The 21,303-nt window shown below is 37.7% G+C and overlaps 1 protein-coding gene across 2 annotated transcripts in view; it reads left to right on the top strand.

Moving 5' to 3' along the window:
* The first annotated feature begins 740 nt into the window (after positions 1–740).
* Positions 741–21,303, top strand: part of GRAMD1C (GRAM domain containing 1C) — an 81,607-nt gene continuing 61,044 nt past the window's right edge. The window contains exons 1-2 of one of the 2 annotated variants that reach the window (XM_079923413.1): positions 741–831; positions 14,384–14,468. In XM_079923413.1, the coding sequence (XP_079779539.1) occupies positions 805–831; positions 14,384–14,468 (112 nt within the window). In that variant the 5' untranslated portion in view covers positions 741–804. Of the gene's footprint in view, positions 898–14,383; positions 14,469–21,303 lie in introns of both variants that reach the window. The other variant, XM_079923412.1, reaches the window with a different exon arrangement.

Below are 21,303 nucleotides of genomic sequence, written 5' to 3'. Positions count from 1 at the left end.
ATCAATAACTTCAATTGCTTATTTTTTAAATTTTTTTTATTTTTTACATCTTTATTGGAGTATAATTGCTTTACAATGGTGTGTTAGTTTCTGCTTTATAACAAAGTGAATCAGTTATACATATACATATGTTCCCATATCTCTTCCCTCTTGCATCTCCCTCCCTCCGAGCCTCCCTATCCCACCCCTCTAGGTGGTCAGAAAGCACCGAGCTGATCTCCCTGTGCTATGCGGCTGCTTCCCACTAGCTATCTATTTTACGTTTGGTAGTGTATATATGTCCATGCCACTCTCTCGCTTTGTCACAGCTTACCCTTCCCCCTCCCCATATCCTCAAGTTCATTGCTTATTTGAAGGAACAGCCCTTGCCATGCAATTCACTTTTTCTGCACATTGGAGCAGTGTACGTATAAATGAGAAGCAGAGTGGAGGCTTTTTGCCTAGAAGCCACTTCACGGCAGGCACATGAGTTTGAGGTTGGGAGGTAGGTAAGGACAGGGACTCATCCTGATTCCTAGCAAAGATAGGCCTGCCGGCTAACAAGTTAACATTACATACTGGGGTGGGGGTGTGTGTGGAGGGGGCGAGTCGTGAATGGCCGCCAGAGGGCGCAAGACGCGCCGACGGGACTGAAGGTGGCCCTCGGAGGGCGGGCGGGAGGGACGCGCAGGGCCGAGAAGCGGGAGAGACGCGCAGGGCCAAGAGCCCGGAGCGCTCGCCGCGGGGCCGCGGGGAACGCGCCTGCAGCCCACTCCCCGCGGTGGGGCGCGCGTGCGCGGTACGTCGGCGGCGGAGGGATCCGCGATGGAAGGCGCTCTGATGGTCCGCCAGGTAAGCGGCAGCGCGCTGGGATGAGTTCCCAAGCGGGGGATGTACCCGGCAGTTTTCTTCACGAAGGTAGTTTGAACCCTCTCAGATTATGAAAATTATTTCGTCTTTTTCCTTTTCTTGGTGCTCTTTAGAGTAATTTGGCAAGTTGTTACCGAGGAAACGGTGTCCTGTGCTTCCTGGGAGCCTTTCCGTCTGCGCGGTGGTGGGAAGATCTGCTTGTTTGTGGGCGTGGAACGCTGGCATTTGGTCCCGAGATGTCCTAGTCCGGACGCCCCAGCCTAAGGCCCCACTGTCGTGATTCCGACCTGGGATCACGTCGATCCAGTCTCACGCCATTCCCTTAACTTTCAGCTCTTGATAAAAGGGCTGAGAACTATAGATAGTTTAAATCACTGTGCAGTCAACTACGTTTTTGGTTTCAGCTAGTTTTATTTGTTTGCTACCTTATTTGATTAATGGAAGAACTTGCTGATTAATCTCTAGGGTGAAAACCCACTTTTGTTGCAGGAGTACCTGCATTTCTGAACACTATCCTCATTGCTTTCACCTTGGTTGTGTGTGTGTATTTTACTTTTAGAGTTGCAGTCAGTGCAGTCCCTTTTAATCGAGAGCATTTTATAGTTTATAAAACGGCAGAGGCACTCAAATAATTGTTGGATGAACAAATAAATGAATGTGCTGTGTCAGTTGATTCTCAAAACATTACTACGAAATAGGCCAGGTAGATATTTATGGACCGAAGCAGTCACTCATTCAGCTATGTCCCTGGCACTGCGTGTTTGGGGTAAATGGGGGAGCAACACAGACGTGATCCCTGCTCTCAATGAGCTTATTGTCTAGACTAGAGAGCACTGTTACCCAGACTGTGGAGTGGAGAAAACAGATTTAGAGAGGTTGAGCGACTGACTGCAAGTGACCGCGTAGCTAATACCTTAGAGAGCTAGGATGGTGCTGTGGCCACTCTGTAAAGCCAGAATGGACTCCTACCCAACATTTGATTTGGAGAGAGAAACTGACGGTGCCACACACACACCGTGAAGAGGTTTATTACTTTTATTTAAAGGCTTATTACTTATCTATGTACATAGTGAAGAGGGAAGAGCAGGGCAGTCTCCTCAGGAAGATCCAAAATGATTTGAAAGGGCAAGGGAAGGAGGCTGGCTCTGGGCTTTTATTGTGGTTAGGGGGTGGGGTCTGGGGTTCCTGTGTGCCTACAGGGTCTTGCCTGGTTTGACTCTCCCACCCACACCAAAGGAAAGAGCACCTAGGCTTTTTTTTTTTTTTTTTTTTACCAACTTGCCCATTTGAGGGACAGAGAGGAAGAAGGAGGGGGTGAGGCCTAAAAGCTGTCAGCAGGCAAACTTAAAAAAATGGAATGAGACTGATTACAATTCACCGTTGGTGTCTGACTGATGACTGAAATGTACCATTTTTCATTGAGTTTAATTTTGAACTTGTTTAAGCCATCATGGCTGTGGTATGAGGGCTGCAGCCTGAAGTCAGTAAGGAAAACGTAAGTTCCATGGAATGCCTTGTTCAAGAGCCCAATGATGTGTATTTTGAGAAATAAAATGAGTACCTTGGTCGCTATTAGTAATGTCTGGAACTCTTAATGGGGATAAGGAGTGTCTTGGTGAGGCCTTTTATTGTGGCTTTAGTATATGTATAGACACGTGGACCATGATTTATATTTTGAGTATCTGAAAGCAAGAGAGTTCCAGAGTTCTTTACTCCAAATGGTACAACTCCTAGGCAATGGCCCAAGAGTCTGTGAAAATGTGCAGATGGAGCCGATTGTTGGCCAGAGCATTCAGTGTTAAGAAAACTGTGGGAAGTTCAGCCAGTTGTGCTGACCTCTGGGTCCTTTCCTTCATCAGGGACATCCTGGTTAAGGGATGAAAAGCAGTAGGTCTCCAGTGAGCTCCAGCATGTGTAGGGGTCCTGATGCTGTCCACTGAACAGCAAGTTTGTCCATCAGACTTAAGATGGGAGTTAGAAGTGTTGAACTCCTATTGCTTTCACTCAGTTGAATCCAAACTGGTCTCCAGGTATTCAAGGGGTTCGGGAGAGGGGTGACCTCTTCTAGCACCATGACATCTGAATGAGAACAGGGGAGGACCATGCGTGCCTGTAGATGGGATATGCCAGGGGGCCCAGATTTGTTTCTATCCTGCAGCAAGGAGACCTTGGTGGCTATGCTGAGCTTGCAAGGTGTTGCTTCCAGGACCCAAGGCATAATGGGCAACTGGGTATGGAGGGTCACAGGCTCAGGGCTTGTGAGAGCCTCTACTTCTAGGAGGGTCCAGTGTGCTGTCAGTCATTGCTGTTTAAATGGCATATTGTGTGGAGGTGAGGAGAGAGTTTCTTGCATCAGAAGCCAGTGGACAACTTATGGACACTGTGGGTGGTCCAGAGACTCCAGGAGTCATGAAAAGAGGCTGCTAAAGTGTCTACAGTGAAGGATTCTTTGTGTGTTTATATGTGTGTTTGTGTGTGGGGTTTTTCGTGTGGGGGGGGATGGGGGAGGAAGTAGCACTGTTGGGAGTGTCTGTTATATTATAATTTTGACAAATTTTAGAATCTTTTTTGGGAATCCACCTATTAAGGGTGGATTGACCTGCAAGTAACAGCATAAACAGGCTTAAGTAAAATTTGTAAATGAGTAATATATAACCTCCAGTATCCAAAAGGACCTAAAAGATGTTGGACTTTGTTTTTTCTAATTTATTTTATTCAGGTATAGCTGAGTTAAAAAGTTGTGTTAATTTCTGCTGTACAGCAAAGTGATATATACATTCTTTTTCATATTCTTTTCCATTATGGTTTATCACAGGATATTGAATATATATTGTTCCTTGTTGGACTTGTTTTAATGTTGCCCCTTGACATTGTAAGGGGTGGAGTGGCCCTTGGTTTACCAAATAGTTTTCACGAATGTAAACAAGGTAGCAGGCCTTACAGTATGTGTGGGGCAGTGACCCATCCTCTTTTCATGAGTATTTGTACGTCCTGAATGGGTGCGTCAAAAGAATGTCCTCAGAGGAGGATGTAATCAATGTAACATCATACCTGTGCTCCTGGAGAGAATTGGATACAGTTACCTATAAAGGTTGTATGTGGTGGCAAGGCTTTTGAGATGCCATATGGGTAGCCAGGTAAAGGTATATCATGTCCCTCTGGAGGGGAAGGCAAACTGTGACTGAGAGGTCACCGAACAGAACGTGTTTGTCAAAATTATCCAAATATTTACCAGTTTCTGATTGGATGGTGTCAGTAATTTTAGTAGTATTGGGTAGAGGGGCCTTCACGGGTAGGACCATAGCATCAGGGATACAGTAATCAACTGTGAGGCACTATTCATTTTTCCATCTTTACCAGGCCACATTGGGCTGTTAAATGGAGAAGCAATAGGGATAATCACTCTTTCACTAATTAGGTCTTATATAATAAATCTCAATCTTTGAAGGCCCTGTTTTATTTTACATTGAGCTATGTTAGCTATTTTAACTAGGGGTTGAGGGGTGGTCCATAGGGTCCGTCTTTTATAAAAGCATTTTGTAAGCCCCAAAGACTTGATATAAATTGATTACTCATTGGGTCAGAGCATCCTTTGCCACTACAGGATATTTTAGGGCAATGTGTTCTATGACCAGGGAGAATTTAGGCAAGATAGTAGTTCTGGTAGTTAAGGTGAGACATACCTATTTGTTGTCTATTTTATGTTGAGTAATTCCTCTAAGATTATAGAGGGTAACTTGTTTAAATTTAGTTCTTTAGTTCTTTAGGTATAACTGTAGTTTGAGCCCAGTATTGATTAGAGCCATGAAGATATGCCATTCAATGCATTTCAGCAAATGTTGAAGTTCATTCAAAACCTATGCTATAAATCCCACCCCTGTGCATATATCCAGAGAAAAGATACATGTACCCCAATGTTCATAGCAGCACTATTTACAATAGCCAAGACATGGAAGCAATCTAAGTGTCCATTGACAGATGAATGGGTAAAGGAGATGTGGTACATATATATATATAATGGAATATTACTCAGCCATAAAAAAGAATGAAATAATGCCATTTGCAATAACATGGATGGATCTAGAAATTATCATATTAAGTGAAGTAAGTCAAGGACAAAAATCATACGATGTCACTTATATGTAGAATCTTAAAAAAATGATATAAATGAACTTATTTACAAAACAGAAAGAGATTCACAGACATAGAAAACAACCTTATGGTTACCAGAGGGGATGGTGTGGGGGGAGAGGTAAATTAGGAGGTTGGGATTAACATATGCACACTACTATATATAAAACAGATAAACAACAAGGACCTACTGATGTTGAATATCTTGTGATAACCTATAATGGAAAAGAATCTGAAAAAGAATATATATTTAGAACTGAATCACTTTGCTGTACACCTGAAACTGACACAACATTGTAAATTAACTATACTTCAATAAAAAGAATGGTTATATATTTTTTAAAAACCCTATGCTGTAGAGGTATGAAAGCCAATCTTTACCTTTTGTTGTATAAATTATTTTAATACATTTTGGATTTCCAACTGTGTCAAATTGTGGACCTCTGTTTCAATTTTTTGTTTTGTTTTGTTTTTGGTTGGTTTCTTCTCCCTGTATCCAGCCCTGTTTGTTTCTTTTTTTCTCTCTCTCTTTGATGGTTAGTGAATGTACTTCCTGTCGAGGGGGTCCTGTGTATCCTTTCATATTTGTAAATTTCTTCCTCCAGAGAACCTCAAATCAGTATCACCAGGGTTAGGGGCTTCCCCCATGGCAGTGGTTACTTCGTAGAGTTTAGGAAACTCAAGCTGAAGTTGTGTTTGAATTACCCCTTTACTGTGCCACATGGGTGCTGTGGGAGCTTTTCCCTGTAACCCTGAGGATCAGCAGTTTTGTTAAAAGAGGCATAGGTGGTGACTGCAGTAGCGACAGCAGTGTTTAAGAGTCCTGGTGAGCTTTGTGGTCTTATGATGGATGCCGCTCTGTCCCCGCCCCTTTTTTTTTAACTCCATAGTGACTGCTTTTTCGTGAGTGACCACCCCATGGGCTGATATCTTGCATAGGGTATAACCTTTCCCCTAAGCACTCTATAGGTTGAGGCCAGTGCCTGGTTGAGACATCTGATTCATTTATTTTATTTCTTCATGTTTGTATAAATCAGAGTTAATTTACCAGTTTCCCTACCAATGGACAGTAAGGTTGTTTCCACTTTCTTAGTATTACAAACATTGTTAACTTCATGTACATTAAATTGCTGGGTCGTAGTACATGTATACCCATCTTAGACCCTACTAGGCATTGCAAATTATTCTCCAAAGAGAGAATGGTTAACTCCCGTTACTTTTTTTTTTTTCTGTTTAATTGTTCCTCTAGCTGACTATGGACTCCTGGTTCACTCTAGTGCCAACTAAACTACCTAATAAATAGTAGTAGTTGGAAAATATATGTTGCATGTATAAACATATGAACTATAGAAGCAAAAACATATTAATTACTCTTTTCTAAAAGCTTAAATATTGTCCTTTTTATATTAATTTGAGTATTTTGAACATTAACTGTTTTCTTTTTAAAATGGGGCATTTCTCAGTAAGTAGTTTAATTGTTTGGTACTTGTTTCCAGGTAATAAATGAAAGGGATTCAAGCTTTGCTGCTGAGTTACAGGAAGAGTTAGAGGAAAATCTTAGTCCAGTTGTGGATGAGAATAATATAGTGTCAGCTACAAAACAGGGGCCAAATTTACATAACTGGAGTGGTGACTGGACCACTATAGTGGTGACTGACTATATTTTCCTTCTTATATCTTCATTTTAATCTTAAATGCAAGATTTCTTTGTCTATAGCAATTCTTATTTATAATATTTTCTTATTAACTTCTAGACTTTAGATATTTTAAGTTTTAATCCAGAGTCCGAAAGACATTTCTGATTATGCTCTCTTTTGGCCACTAGAATGCAGTGTTGTGGCCACTGCATTGTGATGCAGTGATGGAGTAGAATTATCTGCTTCACTTTCCCTGGGAGAAAACTACACCACAGAAATGGATTCCACTTACATTGTTGTGCCTTATATTGGCAAGAGACTAATATCATACAGAAACTGTATTTCTCAATGTTACTGAGAAACCAGCCACTTTACATAATTTTGATTTAAAGAATTAGTTCCTGTACCTAAAAGGAGGTTTAACAATGTTTGACCTGTAGTGTGTAATGATTATAGGATAGGTTTTAAAGGTAGGAGTTTCATATTCTTTTTGCCCTGTCTTCACCTGGTTGTATATCCTGGATATGCTTCAGGTTTCAGCCCGCGTGCAGCAACAAAGACCCAACGCAGCCGTAAACAAACTAATTAATTAATAAAATCACAAATGGCCATTGACTTTTGTAAAATTTTATTTCTGTTTCAAATGATGTGGTAATGTGATTTTTCTTTTTCAACATGTTAGTATGGTGGATTACGTTGGTCAATTTGTGACTGTTGAACCTGCCTTGGATTCCTGGAATAAACTCCAGTTGGTCATGTTGTATAATTTTCATATATTGCTTTATTGCAGTTGCTAGTATATTGTTGAGGATTTTGCATCTATATTTATGAGGGATATTGTTCTGTAATTTTCTTTTTTTTTTTTTTACTGTCTTTATCTTGTTTTGGTATCAGGGTAATACTACCTTAATATAATGAGTAGGGAAGTGCTCCCTCCTCTTCTGGTTTTTAGAAGAGGCTGTATAGACTTAGAGTTAATTTTTTTTAAGTTTTATAAAATTCTCCACGGAAGCCATCTGGGCCTGGAGATTTCTTCCTTGGGAGATTTTAAATTATAAATGCAATTTCATTAATGGTTGTAAATCTATTCAAATTATTTCATATTGAGTGAGTTGTGATAGTTTGTGTCTGTTCATCGAAGTTGTCATATTTATATGTGTAGAGCTGTTTATAGTATTGCCTTATTTCCTTTTGATGTCTTTGGAGTCTGTAGTGCTGTATACCTTGTTTTATTCCTCATATTGGTAATTCATATCTTCTTGCTCAAGGTTTTTTTTCCTTTGTCAGTCTTGCTAGAGGTTTGCCAATTTCATTGATTATTTTAAAAGAATCATCTCTTTTTTCATCGATACTCTATTGTTTTTGTTTTTCTGTTTCATTGATTTCTCTTACCTTTATTATATACTTTTTTTTTTTTTTTTTTGCTCATGTTGGGTTTATTTTCCTCTCCCTCTTCTAAGTTTTTGAGTTGGACACTGAGATTATTAGACTTTTCCCCTTTCCTAATGTGTGCATTTAGTGCTATAAATTTGTTTCTCAGCTTCAGTTGTGTCCCACAAATGTTGATATATTGTGTTTTTATTTTCATTCAGTTCAGTATATTTTTTATTTCCCCTAAGACTGCCTCTTTGGCCCATGGATTATTTAGATGTGCATTGTTTAGTGTCCAAGTGTTTGGGGATTTTTGTGCTATCTTCCTGCTACTGATTTCTAGATTGATTTCATTATGGTAAGAAAACACACTCTGTATGGTTTCACTTCTCTTAATTTGTTGAGATATGGCTGAACATATAGTCTATCTTGGTTTTTGTTCCAATACACTTGATATTATCAGTCTTTAAAGTTTTGCTAACCTTATACATTTGAAATAACACCTGAGAGAACGCAGATGAACTAGACAAATTCCTAGAAAAACACTAACTACTGAAACTCACTCAAGAAGAAATAGAAAATCTCAAAAGACCTATAACAAGGAAGGAGATTGAATTACTAAGAAAACCAAACCAAACCAAACCAAAGCAAGAAACCTTCACAGAGTGAAGCTCAGTACCAGATGGCTTCACTGGCAGATTCTACCACATTGTTTAAAGGAGAATTAACACAAATCCTTCAAAATCCCTTCCCTTAAAAACAAAACAAAACAAAAAGGAACACTTCCTAAATCATTCACTGAGGCTAGTGTTACCCTGATTCTAAAACCAAAATTAATTGAAAATCTATAGATTGCAGTGAACGACTTGAAAATGAAATTTAAAAAAGAATTCCATTTACAATAGCATCAAAAGAATAAAATACTTAGGAATAAATTTAACAAAAGAAGTGTAAGACAGGAACATTGAAACTATGAAGTTTCATGAAAGAAATTTTAAATTCTATAAATAAATAAAAGGATATTTTTTGTTCATGGGTTGGAAGATTTAACATTGTTGAGATGGCAGTACTCCCTAAATTGATCTACAAATTCAGTGCCATCCCTATCAAGATCCCAACTGATTTTTTTCTTTTTAGGGGGGTGTGGAAATTTACAAGCTGAATCGAAGTTCAATTGGAAATGCAAGGGCCAAGAATATCCAAGACAATCTTGAAAAAGAGTGAAGTTGGAAAATATAAACATCCTAATTTCAAAACTTACTACAAAGCTACAGTAATCAAGACAACGTGGCCCTGATATAAGGCTAGACACGTAGATTAATAGAATAGAATAGAGTCTAGAAATAAACTGTCACATTTATGGTCAGTTGATTTTTGACAAGGGTGCCAAAACAATTCATTGAGGGAAATAGTCTTTTCAACAGATCGTTCTGGGACAATTAGATATCCACATACAAAGGAATGAATTTGGACCCCCTATTTCATACTGAATACAAAATTAATTCAAAATGGATCATAGACCTAAATGTAAGAATTAAAGTTGTAAAACTTTAAGAAAAAAACATAGGTGTAAATCTTCATGACCTTTGGATTAGGCAATAATTTCTTAGATATGATACAAAGCTCAAGGGGCAAAAAAAAAAAAAAAATAGATAAGTTAGACTTCATCAAAGTTATAAACTTTTGTGATTCAAGGAGTCCATTAAGAAAATGAAAAGACAACTCACAGAATTTGAGAATATATTTGCAGATCAAATATCTGATAAGGGACTTATACTGGAATATATAAAGAACTCATAGCTGAATAATAAAAACACAAATAACCCAATTAAAATGTGAATAGACATTTCTCCAAAGATATGCAAATGGTGAATAAGCACAGGAAAAGATGTTCAACATCAATCATTATCTAAACATAAATCAAAACTACAGTCGGGGCTTCCCTGGTGGCGCAGTGGTTGAGAGTCTGCCTGCCGATGCAGGGGACACGGGTTCGTGCCCCGGTCCAGGAAGATCCTACATGCCACGGAGCCGCTGGGCCCGTGAGCCATGGCCGCTGAGCCTGCCTGTCCGGAGCCTGTACTCCGCAACGGGAGAGGCCACAACAGTGAGAGGCCCACGTACAGCAAAAAAAAACAAAACAAAACTACAATCGGATACCGTTTCACACCCTCTAGGATGACTGTAATGAAAAAGACAGACATTAGGTGTTGGCGAGTATGTGGAGAAATAGGAACCCTCATGCATTGCTTGTGGGAATGTAAAATGGTGCAGCTTATTTGGAAAATAGTTCGGCAGTTCCTCAAAATGTTAAACATAGAGTTACCATGTAAGCCAGCAATTCGACTCTTGGGTATATACCCAAGAGAACTGAAACATTCACACAAAAATTTGTACATCCATGTTCATAGTGGCAGTATTCATAATAGCTAAAAAATGGAAGCAACACTAATGTCCATCAACTGATGAATACATAGATAAAATGTGGTATAATATATTCACAAAGTGGAATAATATCCATAAGCTGAAATGTTGTAATGTTTCATGCTACAATATGGACGAACCTTGAATACATTATGCTAAGTGATAGAAGACAGACACAAAGACCACAGTATCACATGGTTCCGTTTATTTGAAATTCCCAGAATAAGCAAATCTATAGAGACAGAAAGTAAATTAGTGGTTGATAGGGGCTGGGTGGAGGGGCAAGTGGGGAATGACTGCTAATTGGTATAGGGTTTGGGAATCTTTTGGGAATGATAGAAGTTTTTGGAATTAGATAATGGTGATAGTGGCACAGCTTTGTGACTATACCAAAACACACTGAACTGTATATTGTAAAAGGGTGAATTTTATGGTATGTGAATTATATTTCTATTTTAAAAGTTGAGTGCCTTGTTGGCATGGAACTCTAAATGACTATTTTCTTCTGCATTGAATGGGTAGAAATGGGCTCTCTGAAGAGATTCATTGCCTCTCTAGCAGTACGGTAATTCTTGATTTAGCCCGTTCAGTAATCTTAAATAATCATTCATTCTGTTCATCAGGATTTTTGTTTCTTTTCCTTCTGGGCCCATGATAGATATTTGTTTCTCCATGTGCCTGAATTAAGTGTAGCCATGTGACTATTTTTTTGGTCAATGAAATGTGAACAAAATGATGTGTGTCATTTCTAGGGGGCAGCCGTTAGAGTTAGTACACTCTTTGCCATCTTCCTGTCCCTGGATGGTGGAGCCTTTATTAGCGTATGTCCCTCTGTTAGGACAGTGTGGAGCTAAGCCTTTTGCCAACCCACAACTGTTCATTTGTGTTTAAATGGGAAATAAACCACTGTTCTTGTAAGCACTGAGATTTGGGAGTTGCTGATTACTACAGTACAATGTAGTCTTTTATGACTAATGTACCAAGTTAATTTACTGTTAACTTTTACACTTTCTCTTATTCCAGTCTGCTATCAAAACTGCCTTAAAAATCTGCTTATGAGGTTATGGAGTGTGCCATAGGTACTAATCAGTGAGACTCTCCAGGTCATTTTTGACTAGCTGCTGCCAGCCATTAGGAGTTTTGGACTGCAAGATGCTAGTTTATTGAATTTTACTGTATTGACATGTATAAATATGCACCAAAAGTGTTGGAATTACTTAGAATGAGAAGATTGTTATATTTTGAAAATTATTTTAGACAAAGAAGAAGTTGGGACCTTCAAGGACGGATACTTTAAAATATATATATATATATATATATATATATATATATATATATGCTTCACACACACACACACAAATATATATATATATTAGACACACTGCGCGGCTTGTGGGATCTTTGTTCCCCGACCAGGGATGGAACCCGGGGCCCTGGCAGGGAGAGTGCCGAGTCTTTAACCACTCTGATTGCCGTGGCTAGGACTTCCAAAACTATGTTGAATAATAGTGGCGAGAGTGGACATCCTTGTGTTTTTCCTGATCTTATAGGAAATGCTTTCAGTTTTTCACCATTGAGAATGATGTTTGCTGTGGGTTTGTCGTATATGGCCTTCATTATGTTGAGGTAGGTTCCCTCTATGCCCACTTTCTGAAGAGTTTTTATCATAAATGGGTGTTGAATTTTGTCAAAAGCTTTTTCTGCATCTATTGAGATGATCATATGGTTTTTATTCTTCAATTTGTTAATATGGTGTATCACATTGATTGATTCACGTATATTGAAGAATCCTTGCATCCCTGGGATAAATCCCACTTGATCATGGTGTATGATCATTTTAATGTGTTGTTGGATTCTGTTTGCTAGTATTTTGTTGAGGATTTTTGCATCTCTATTCATCAGTGATATTGGTCTGTGATTTGCTTTTTTTGTAGTATCTTTGTCTGGTGTTGGTATCAGGGTGATTGTGGCCTCGTAGAATGAGTTAGGGAGTGTTCCTTCCTCTGCAATTTTTTGGAAGAGTTTGAGAAGGATGGGTGTTAGCTCTTCTCTAAATGTTTGATAGAACTCACCTGTGAAGCCATCTGGTCCTGGGCTTTTGTTTGTTGGAAGATTTTAAATCACAGTTTCAATTTCATTACTTGTGATTGGTCTGTTCATATTTTCCATTTCTTCCGGGTTCAGTCTTGGAAGGTTATACGTTTCTAAGAATTTGTCCATTTCTTCCAGGTTGTCCATTTTATTGGCATAGAGTTGCTTGTAGTAGTCTCTTAGGATGCTTTGTATTTCTGCGGTGTCCGTTGTAACTTCTCCTTTTTCATTTCTAATTTTATTGATTTGAGTCCTCTTCCTCTTTTTCTTGTCATTAGTTCTTTGAAAATATTTTAAATAACTGCTTTGATATCTTTGCTAGATGCAATATCTGGGAACCATGAAAGACTCTATTGCCTGCTTATCTCTTTTCTTATTATGAGTCACATTTTCCTATTTCTTTTCATATTTCATAAGTTTTTTGAAAATTGGACAACATAGGGACTTCCCTGGTGGTGCAGTGGTTAAGAATCGCCTGCCGATGCAGGGGACACGGTTCAACCCCTGGTCTGGGAAGATCCCACATGCCGCAGAGCAACTAAGCCCGTGTGCCACAACTACTGAGCCTGCGCTCTAGGGCCCGTGAGCCACAACTACTGAAGCCCACTTGCCTGAGCCCGTGCTCCACACCAAGAGAAGCCACTGCAATGAGAAGCTCGCACACCGCAATGAAGAGTAGCCCCTGCTCGCCGCAACTAGAGAAAGCCCGTGCAGCAACGAAGACCCAACACAGTCATAAATAAATAAATAAAATTAATTACAAAGAAAGAAAATTGGATAATATAGATAACATATTGTAGCAGCTGTGGATTCTGATTGCATCCTTTCTACCGCTAAAGCTTGTCATTGCTAATTTCTGTTTAGTAACTTGCCTAGAGTGAATCTGTGAAATATGTTTGTCCTGTGGTATGTGGAAGCAAATGTCTTTGCTCAGTTTATTGTTGTTGTTTTACTTTTAAGCCAATCATTGGTGAGAAATTGTGCTCAAAGACAGAGCCAGTAAGCCTTTTCCCTGCTGCTGACAGATCTGTGTGTAGATTGGGTAGTGCATTCGAAATTCAGATCATTTTCAAGTTTGTCCCAGTTTTAATGTTCCACTGGGACTTCTTGTATCTCCATCCTGGAATGTATGGATAGTTTGGGATTTCTCCAATCTCTGTTACACATGCGTGTAGTCCCTGTTTATTTAGGAGTACATGGAGAGTTTATCAAGTTCATCTGTGGCTGTCTCTCTTCTAAGATCTCTCTGTTACACCCCCTACTGATCTGACAGTATGCTTGTTTGTTGTCCTAACTGGGACTTCAACCTCCACACACTTGGAAAGCTTCAGAATTTTTCCTTTCACTTCTGGGACAGGTTTTCTGCTTTCCACTCTGAATCAGCTAAGTTCTGAGCTGCTAGTTTTCATGGCCTGTTCCACCTTTGTAGAAGTACTGTACTGACTTAACTTGTTGGGGAGGAAGAGTAATGCGAGCAGGCCCAGGAAAGAGTGCCACAGACTTCTGATGCTCATACGCAGGTTCAGTAGATTTTCCTGAGAAAATATTTCTCCATTTATTGTATGCCTTTAGTCAGTTTCCAATCATTTGAGATGATTGTTTTTGACAGTTGTTTTTTTTTTTTTCCCCCAACTGTATATTTGACTTTGCAGGGAGGATTTGCCAAAGTCCTCACTCCATCATCCTGGAAGCATCCTTTGCTTCCTTTTGGTGTTTTTTGAAATGTTTATGTGGTTTTTCATATAAAGACAAACAAAAATATTGCATAAAAAGTGTATAATTTTAAAGTCCATTTTAATTTTATTTTCTAAGATACTACAATTCAGTTCATTTAATGATGATCATAATTAAACAGAAAATTAATTTTTTTATTGTTGCAGGTTTCAAGTTCTGCCTATAAAGACAGGAATGAGGAGTATAAAAGACAGTTCACACATCTACCTGATACAGAGAAGCTGATAGCAGGTAAAAAACCAGGAAGTTACAAAAAACCCTTTTACTACCACATCAAAGTAGAGCTGATGAGTGACAATATTTGTAGAAAATTTAAGCCTTTATGCTACATAGAAACTATTTTTTTTTTTTTTTTGCGGTACGCGGGCCTCTCACTGTTGCGGCCTCTCCCGTTGCGGAGCGCAGGCTCCGGACACGCAGGCTCAGCGGCCATGGCTCACGGGCCCAGCCGCTCCGCGGCATGTGGGATCCTCCCTGACCGGGGCACGAACCTGTGTCCCCTGCACCGGCAGGCGGACTCTCAACCACTGCGCCACCAGGGAGGCCCCAGAAACTATTTTCTGAGATAAGCAGCATCTTATCATCTGTAATTAGACAATGTAAAACTAAGTTGTAATTCAGGGAGGCGTGATTTCTGCGGTATTAAGTACAATTGACCCTTGAACATTGAAGGAGTTAGGAGCGCTGACTCTGCAGTCAAAAATCCACGTATAACTTACAGTCAGCCCTTCATATCTGCTGTCCCTCTGTGTCTGTGGTTCTGCATCCATAGATTCGACCAACCACAGATCTTGTAGTACTGTAGTATTTACTATTAAAAAAAACTTGCATATAAGTCCACCCACACAGTTCAAACCCATGTTATTCAAGGGTCAATTATACTCGCTAAAAAATAGACCTAAGAGGAAATGATTTGTCAGTTTCTTCTAGTGCTTGTTTCATATGGTTTTGTAGGGAAAGTTTAAATCTGATGTTCAGTATATATTACTGTTCCTCAGAAAAAAGTGCTCCTTAGCAGATATAGAGCAATTTTATAAAATCTTTTAGGGCTTTATCATTATTCATATAGTCTTTCAGGTAGAATTTTTTTGAAATAGGCCTTAAGAGGAAAAATTTAGTTATAGAACTTATAAAAGTGCTTTATTTTTGCTCTAAGTATAATATAGATTCTTTACCATCAAAATACTGAAGTTGGCTTTAGTTTTAGTACATATTTCATTTAAACCATTTATTCATGGGAATTTCTCAGATTTCTGGTGCTGTTGGTTAATATTCAATTCAATGTAACTGAATTTCTAGAGAGTTCGATTTAGTTCTTTAAATATCAAAGAAATGAATCAAAACAATTTTTAAAAAGATTGGAATGTAATATAGTCTCATGATAATAGAATGTATGGTAAAAAAGTGAAAGATCGTTTCACCCAAGACCACTCTGACCTTCTTCCTGGGTGATAACCACTTTTAGCAATTTCTTATGTCTATTTCCAGAAATTTTCTGTATGTATATCAAGAGGAATATAAGAGAACTTAAATGGGAGCACACTGTGCTTACTGTTTTCAGTCCTGTTTAGAGCTCTATTAGCACTACTTATGGATCCACTTCATTCTTTTAATGGCTGCCTAGCAGTCAATTGAATGAATTTTGTACCATAATTTGTTTAATAAATCCCCTCCTGATGGACATTTTGATTGCTTCCTGTCTTTTGCTATTACCACTAATGCTACACTGAACCTTCATGTTCATTTGTTTTGGCACGTATGTGCCACATGTACTGTAGGTTAAATTCCTTGAAGTGGAATTGTGACTAAAAGGTAATGAGCATTTAAAAGGTTTATACTGTTGCCAAGTTATCCTCCAAAAAGGCTACACCAATATTCATTCTCATCAACAGTGTATGTAAGTATCTGTTGTGGCACACCTCAGGAACTTGGCTTTAGCAAAATTTGGTAGATAGAAATTGTATTTACATATGCATTTCTTTAATTAGGAGGGAGGTTGAACATCTATAAATCGTTTGTATTTTTCTGTGAACCTTTCTTTTCATAAACTTTGCCCATTTTTCTAGCAGTTATTTGTCTTTTTCTTGTAATAGCTTGTTAGATATTAAAAAAAATTAGATATTTTTAGGGCTTCCCTGGTGGCGCAGTGGTTAAGAGTCTGCCTGCCGATGCAGGGGACACGGGTTCGTGCCCCGGTCATGGCCATTGAGCCTGCGCATCCGGAGCCTGTGCTCCGCAACGGGAGAGGCCACAACAGTGAGAGGCCCACATACAGAAAAAAAAAAAAAAAAGATATTTTTCACATGTTGTTGCAAATGTGTCTTGCCAGTTTTGTCACTTGAAATCAAATACTTTTCATGGAAACCTTTATAAAATACTTTATACTCATCACTGCTTTCTTGAAAGAAATTAATCTGATAATACAGTGATATATACTCACTATAAAGCATTAAAGCCATACAGAAATGTATAAAGAAAAAATTGAAAATCATTGGTGATCCTACTACCTATATGTAATTTTGCTTAATATTTTGTAGATATCTTTCAGTATGTATATTTGCTTTTAAAAATTTACATTTTTTGTGTTTTTCCTCACTCACTGCTATAATAAACTTGTTCATTGTATAAAATTTGGAAAATACAGGTATTTACAAAGTAGAAATCTAAAACCACCTATAATTGTACTATCTGGAAATAATGTCAATGACACACATATCTATACAAATTAAAATATCTAATTGGTATCATTCTGTACAAATCGCTTTAAGTTCTTCGATTTAACCACATATTGGATCACTGTCTTCTGAAACAGAGAATCTTAAATTTAATTTAAACTTTTATTTTAAAAAACAACTCATTGTCATTTCAAATCCACAATATTATACTTTATAGGCTAGTTCAATAAATATTTATTAGTACTCAGTATGTGCCACACACCATACTGTTTCTGAAGAACTTGGAGTGTGGTGGGAGAGCAAACACATATAAACAAATCACTATGATTCAGGGTGATATGAACAGTTTTAACAAGGTACAGAAGTGGTACAAAGGAAGACATATGTTGGAGGAAGGCAAGTATTTTAATTTTGGGCATGTTGAGGTTGAGTTGCCAAGACAACTAAAACAAAATATATATATATACATATATATGTGTGTATATATAATATAAATATTATCTGGAAATAAAGATTAATGTATACCACAGTAACCTTCTAACTTGTCTCTCCCCTATTCTTATGTGCCTTCAATCTATTCAATACTGTAGCTATAGTGGTTTTTCTAAGATGCAAATCTGATCAGATTAAAACCCTTCATGGATAGTATTCCAATGACCTTAGAATAAAGCTTGACTGCCTGACTTACGTGGCCTTTCATATATGTTAAATATCCTCTCGTCCCTCATCCTTCATCAAGGTCCCTTCAGTCTCTAGCCTTCTGAAGGCAGCCTTCTTTAGATATGTCATTTCCTTTTGTTTTCAGGCCTTTTTACTTCAGTTTGCCTAGAACTGTTTTCCCTCCTCTGTACCTGGCTATCTTTTGTCTATATATTTTTAAATATATATTTATGTATTGTATATATTTACATATATATTTTATTTGTATATTTCTCATTTAGCAATGCCTTTACTGTAAATTTGACTGGATTGGTACAGCTCTCGTATTCAGCTACTGCTCACCAGAGTAACAGTAGTAGTAGTTAAAATACTGAAACACTGACTGGTAAATAGCCACTGCCTTTAGCCCCCCAAGTGACTCCTCATACCTTAGCTCTCCTGGCTTCTCTTCTAGGATTCCCAGGGCCTTCCCATGATCCAGCAATGAAGGGTTTTATATCTGACATAGAAAGGTCCCTGTAGGACTCTGATCCAACACTATGGTTGGTGATCAGTGCTGTTACTTTAAATATCACCTCTGGATAGATGCCTCCACTCTGTGTTCCCTTAAGTGCCTTGCACTTTTCTCTATCATATATTTACATAACCATTATATATATTGTTTGCTATTGTAACCCTGATACCAAGGTCAGTACTCGACTTATAATAATGGGTGCTCAGTGATTGAATGGATGGTTGATGGATAGAGGAATGAGTGAGTAAATGAATATCAATGTCACTTAAAATCAGGAGAATAGATGAGCTCAACCATGGATAACATATAGAGTTAAAAGAACACTAACAAAAGAATCATGGCAGCAGTAGAAGAAGAAAATCCAGTAAAAAAATTCAGAAGGAAAGGTCAAATAATGTGTGAAGATCCAGAAGAAAGGAGTATCACAGTGTTTCAGGGTGCAACGAGTTGTAAGAATCAGAATAATTTAACCGTGTGAAATACAGTTGAACGAAATGAAAATAACAGTTTGTGGGACTGATCTAAAGTAACTATATAGAGGAAATGTATAGTGTTAAATGAATATATTAAAAAACAAAAAGGAAGTAAAATCAGTAACCTACGCTTACCCCTAATAAATCTATAATAGAAGAGGAAACTAAACCTAAAGCAAACAAAGGGAAAGAAATGATAAAGACCAGAGCATAAATTAATAAAATTAAAAATAGAGAAAACCAATGAAGCAAAAGCTGGTTCTCTGAAAAGATGAATAAAATTGAGAGACTGAGAGCCTGGTTGACCAAGAAAAATGACAGATGAAACATATTACCAATATCAGGAATGGAAAAGAGGCCATCACTACTGATCCCATGGATAGTAAAAGGATAATAAGGAAATACTATGAACAACTCTATGCCCATAATGCAGTAATTTAGATAAAATAGACTAATTCTTTGAAAAATACAAACTACCAAACATCACACAAGAAGAAATGTATAGCTGGAATAGTCCCATACCTAGTAAAGAAATTGAATTTGTAGTTAAGAACCTTCCATAAAAAGAAAACTTGGTCTAGATAGTGTCACTGGTGAATTCTATCAACCATTTATAGAAGAAATAGTACCATCCATTCCAGAAAATAAGAAGGATCACTTCCCAACTCATTTTATGAGACTAGTATTACCAAAATACCAAAACCAGACAGAAACATTGCAAGAAAAGACCAATATCTGTCATGAACATAGAAATAAAAAGTTGAAACAAAATATTAGCAAATGAAATTCAGCATTTATAAAAGGGATTATAGATTATGACCAAGTGAGGTTCATTCCAGGAATGCAAGGCTGCTTAAACACTTAAAAAAAAAAATCAATGAAATTTATCATCTTAACAGACCAACTATGGAAAACCATGTGATCGTCTCAATAGATGCAGAAAAAGTGTTTGACAAAATTCAACATTCATTCATAAGAAATCTCTCAGCAAGTTAGGGATAGAACTTCAATCTCCTTAGAAGTAGCTATGAAAAACCTACAGCTAACATCATACTTAATGATGAGAGAGTGAATGCTTTCCACTTAAAATTAGAAACTAGGCAAAGATGTCCTCTCTCACTACTCCTACTCAGCATTGTACTCGAAGTTGTAAGTATAATGAGTGAATTAGACTTGAAAAGGGAATAAAAGGCATACACATTGGAAGAACAGGAAAAAACCTAACTTTATTGCCAGTAGACATGATTACTCATGTAGAAAATCTCAGATAATCTACAAAAAACTTCTAGATTTAATGAGTGAATTTAGTAAAGTCTCAGGATTGAAGGTCATTTGAAGGTAAAATAAAGGGTCATATTTATATGTACTAGCAAAGAACAATTGGAATTCAAATTTTAAAAATACCATTTACATCAGAACTTACCAATGATGAAGCATTTAGGTATAAATCTAACACATATGCAGGCTCTATATGCTGACAACTGTAACACATTGACAAAAGAAGTCTAAATAAATGTTTATAGATTGAAAGACTCAATATTGTTAAGATCTCAATGAAAAATCCCAGCAAGCTTTTTCATAGATGAGTAAAATGACAAACTGATTCTAAAATTTATACAGAAAAACAAAGGAATTAGAATAGCCAAAATAATTCTGAAAAAGAAGAACAAAGCTGGAAGACACACATTACTCAATTTCAAGACTTATTATGAAACTACAGTAATCAGGAAAGTCTGAGATTTGCCAAAGGACAGACATTTAGATAAATGGAACAGAAAAAAGTCCAGATATAAATTCATACAAATATTGTGAACTGATTTTTGACAAAGGTGCAAAGGCAATTCAATGGAGAAAAGTTAGTCTTTTCAACAAATGGTGCTGGAACAATTAGACGTCCATATGCAGAAAAGCAAACCTTGATGCCTGCCTTACACTTTTTACGGAAATTACCTCAAAATGGATCATAGAACTAAATGTAAACTGTAAAACTTTAGAACTTCTAGAAGAAAACATCTGGGTTTTTCTAGAGGAAATCTCTATGAACTAGGATTCGATGGTGAATTTTTAGATGTAATACCAATAGCATGATTCATACAAGAAAAGAATTGATAAATTGTACTTTCTTTGCTCTGCAAAAGATGCTTTTTAGAGAGTGAAAATATAAGATGCAGGGAGAAAACAGTTGTTAATCACATATCTGATTTTTTCTTTTTAAAGAAACACTTCTATCCAGAATAGAAACTATTCTTAAAAGTTAACAGTAAGAACGCAAACAACCCAATTAAAAAATAGGCAGATGCTTTACCAAAGGAGATATATGGATAGCAAATAAGCATATTAAAAATTGCACACTATCATTTGTCATTGGGAAATACAAATTAAAAGCACAATTAAATAAACAGCATAGCTAATAGTCTTACTAAAATTAAAAACAGGGACTTCCCTGGTGGTCCACTGGTGAAGAACCCACCTTCCAATGCAGGGGACGTGGGTTCGATCCCTGGTCAGGGAACTAATATCCTGCATGTCTCGGGGCAACTAAGCCCACGTACCACAACTACTGAGCCCATGCACCTCAACGAGAGAGCCCGAGTGCCCTGCAGCCCATGCACCACAACTAGAGAGAAAAAAACCTGCATGCCACAACTAGAGAGAAGCCCGAGCACCACAAGGAAGAGCCTGCGTGCCTCAACAAAAGACCCCATGTGCCGCAACTAAGACCTGATGCAGCCAAAAATAAATAA

Source organism: Stenella coeruleoalba, assembly GCF_951394435.1.
Source record: "Stenella coeruleoalba genome assembly, chromosome: 5".
In the NCBI taxonomy this organism is placed as follows: Eukaryota; Metazoa; Chordata; class Mammalia; order Artiodactyla; family Delphinidae; genus Stenella; species Stenella coeruleoalba.
This window is presented reverse-complemented; position numbering and strand designations above follow the sequence as displayed.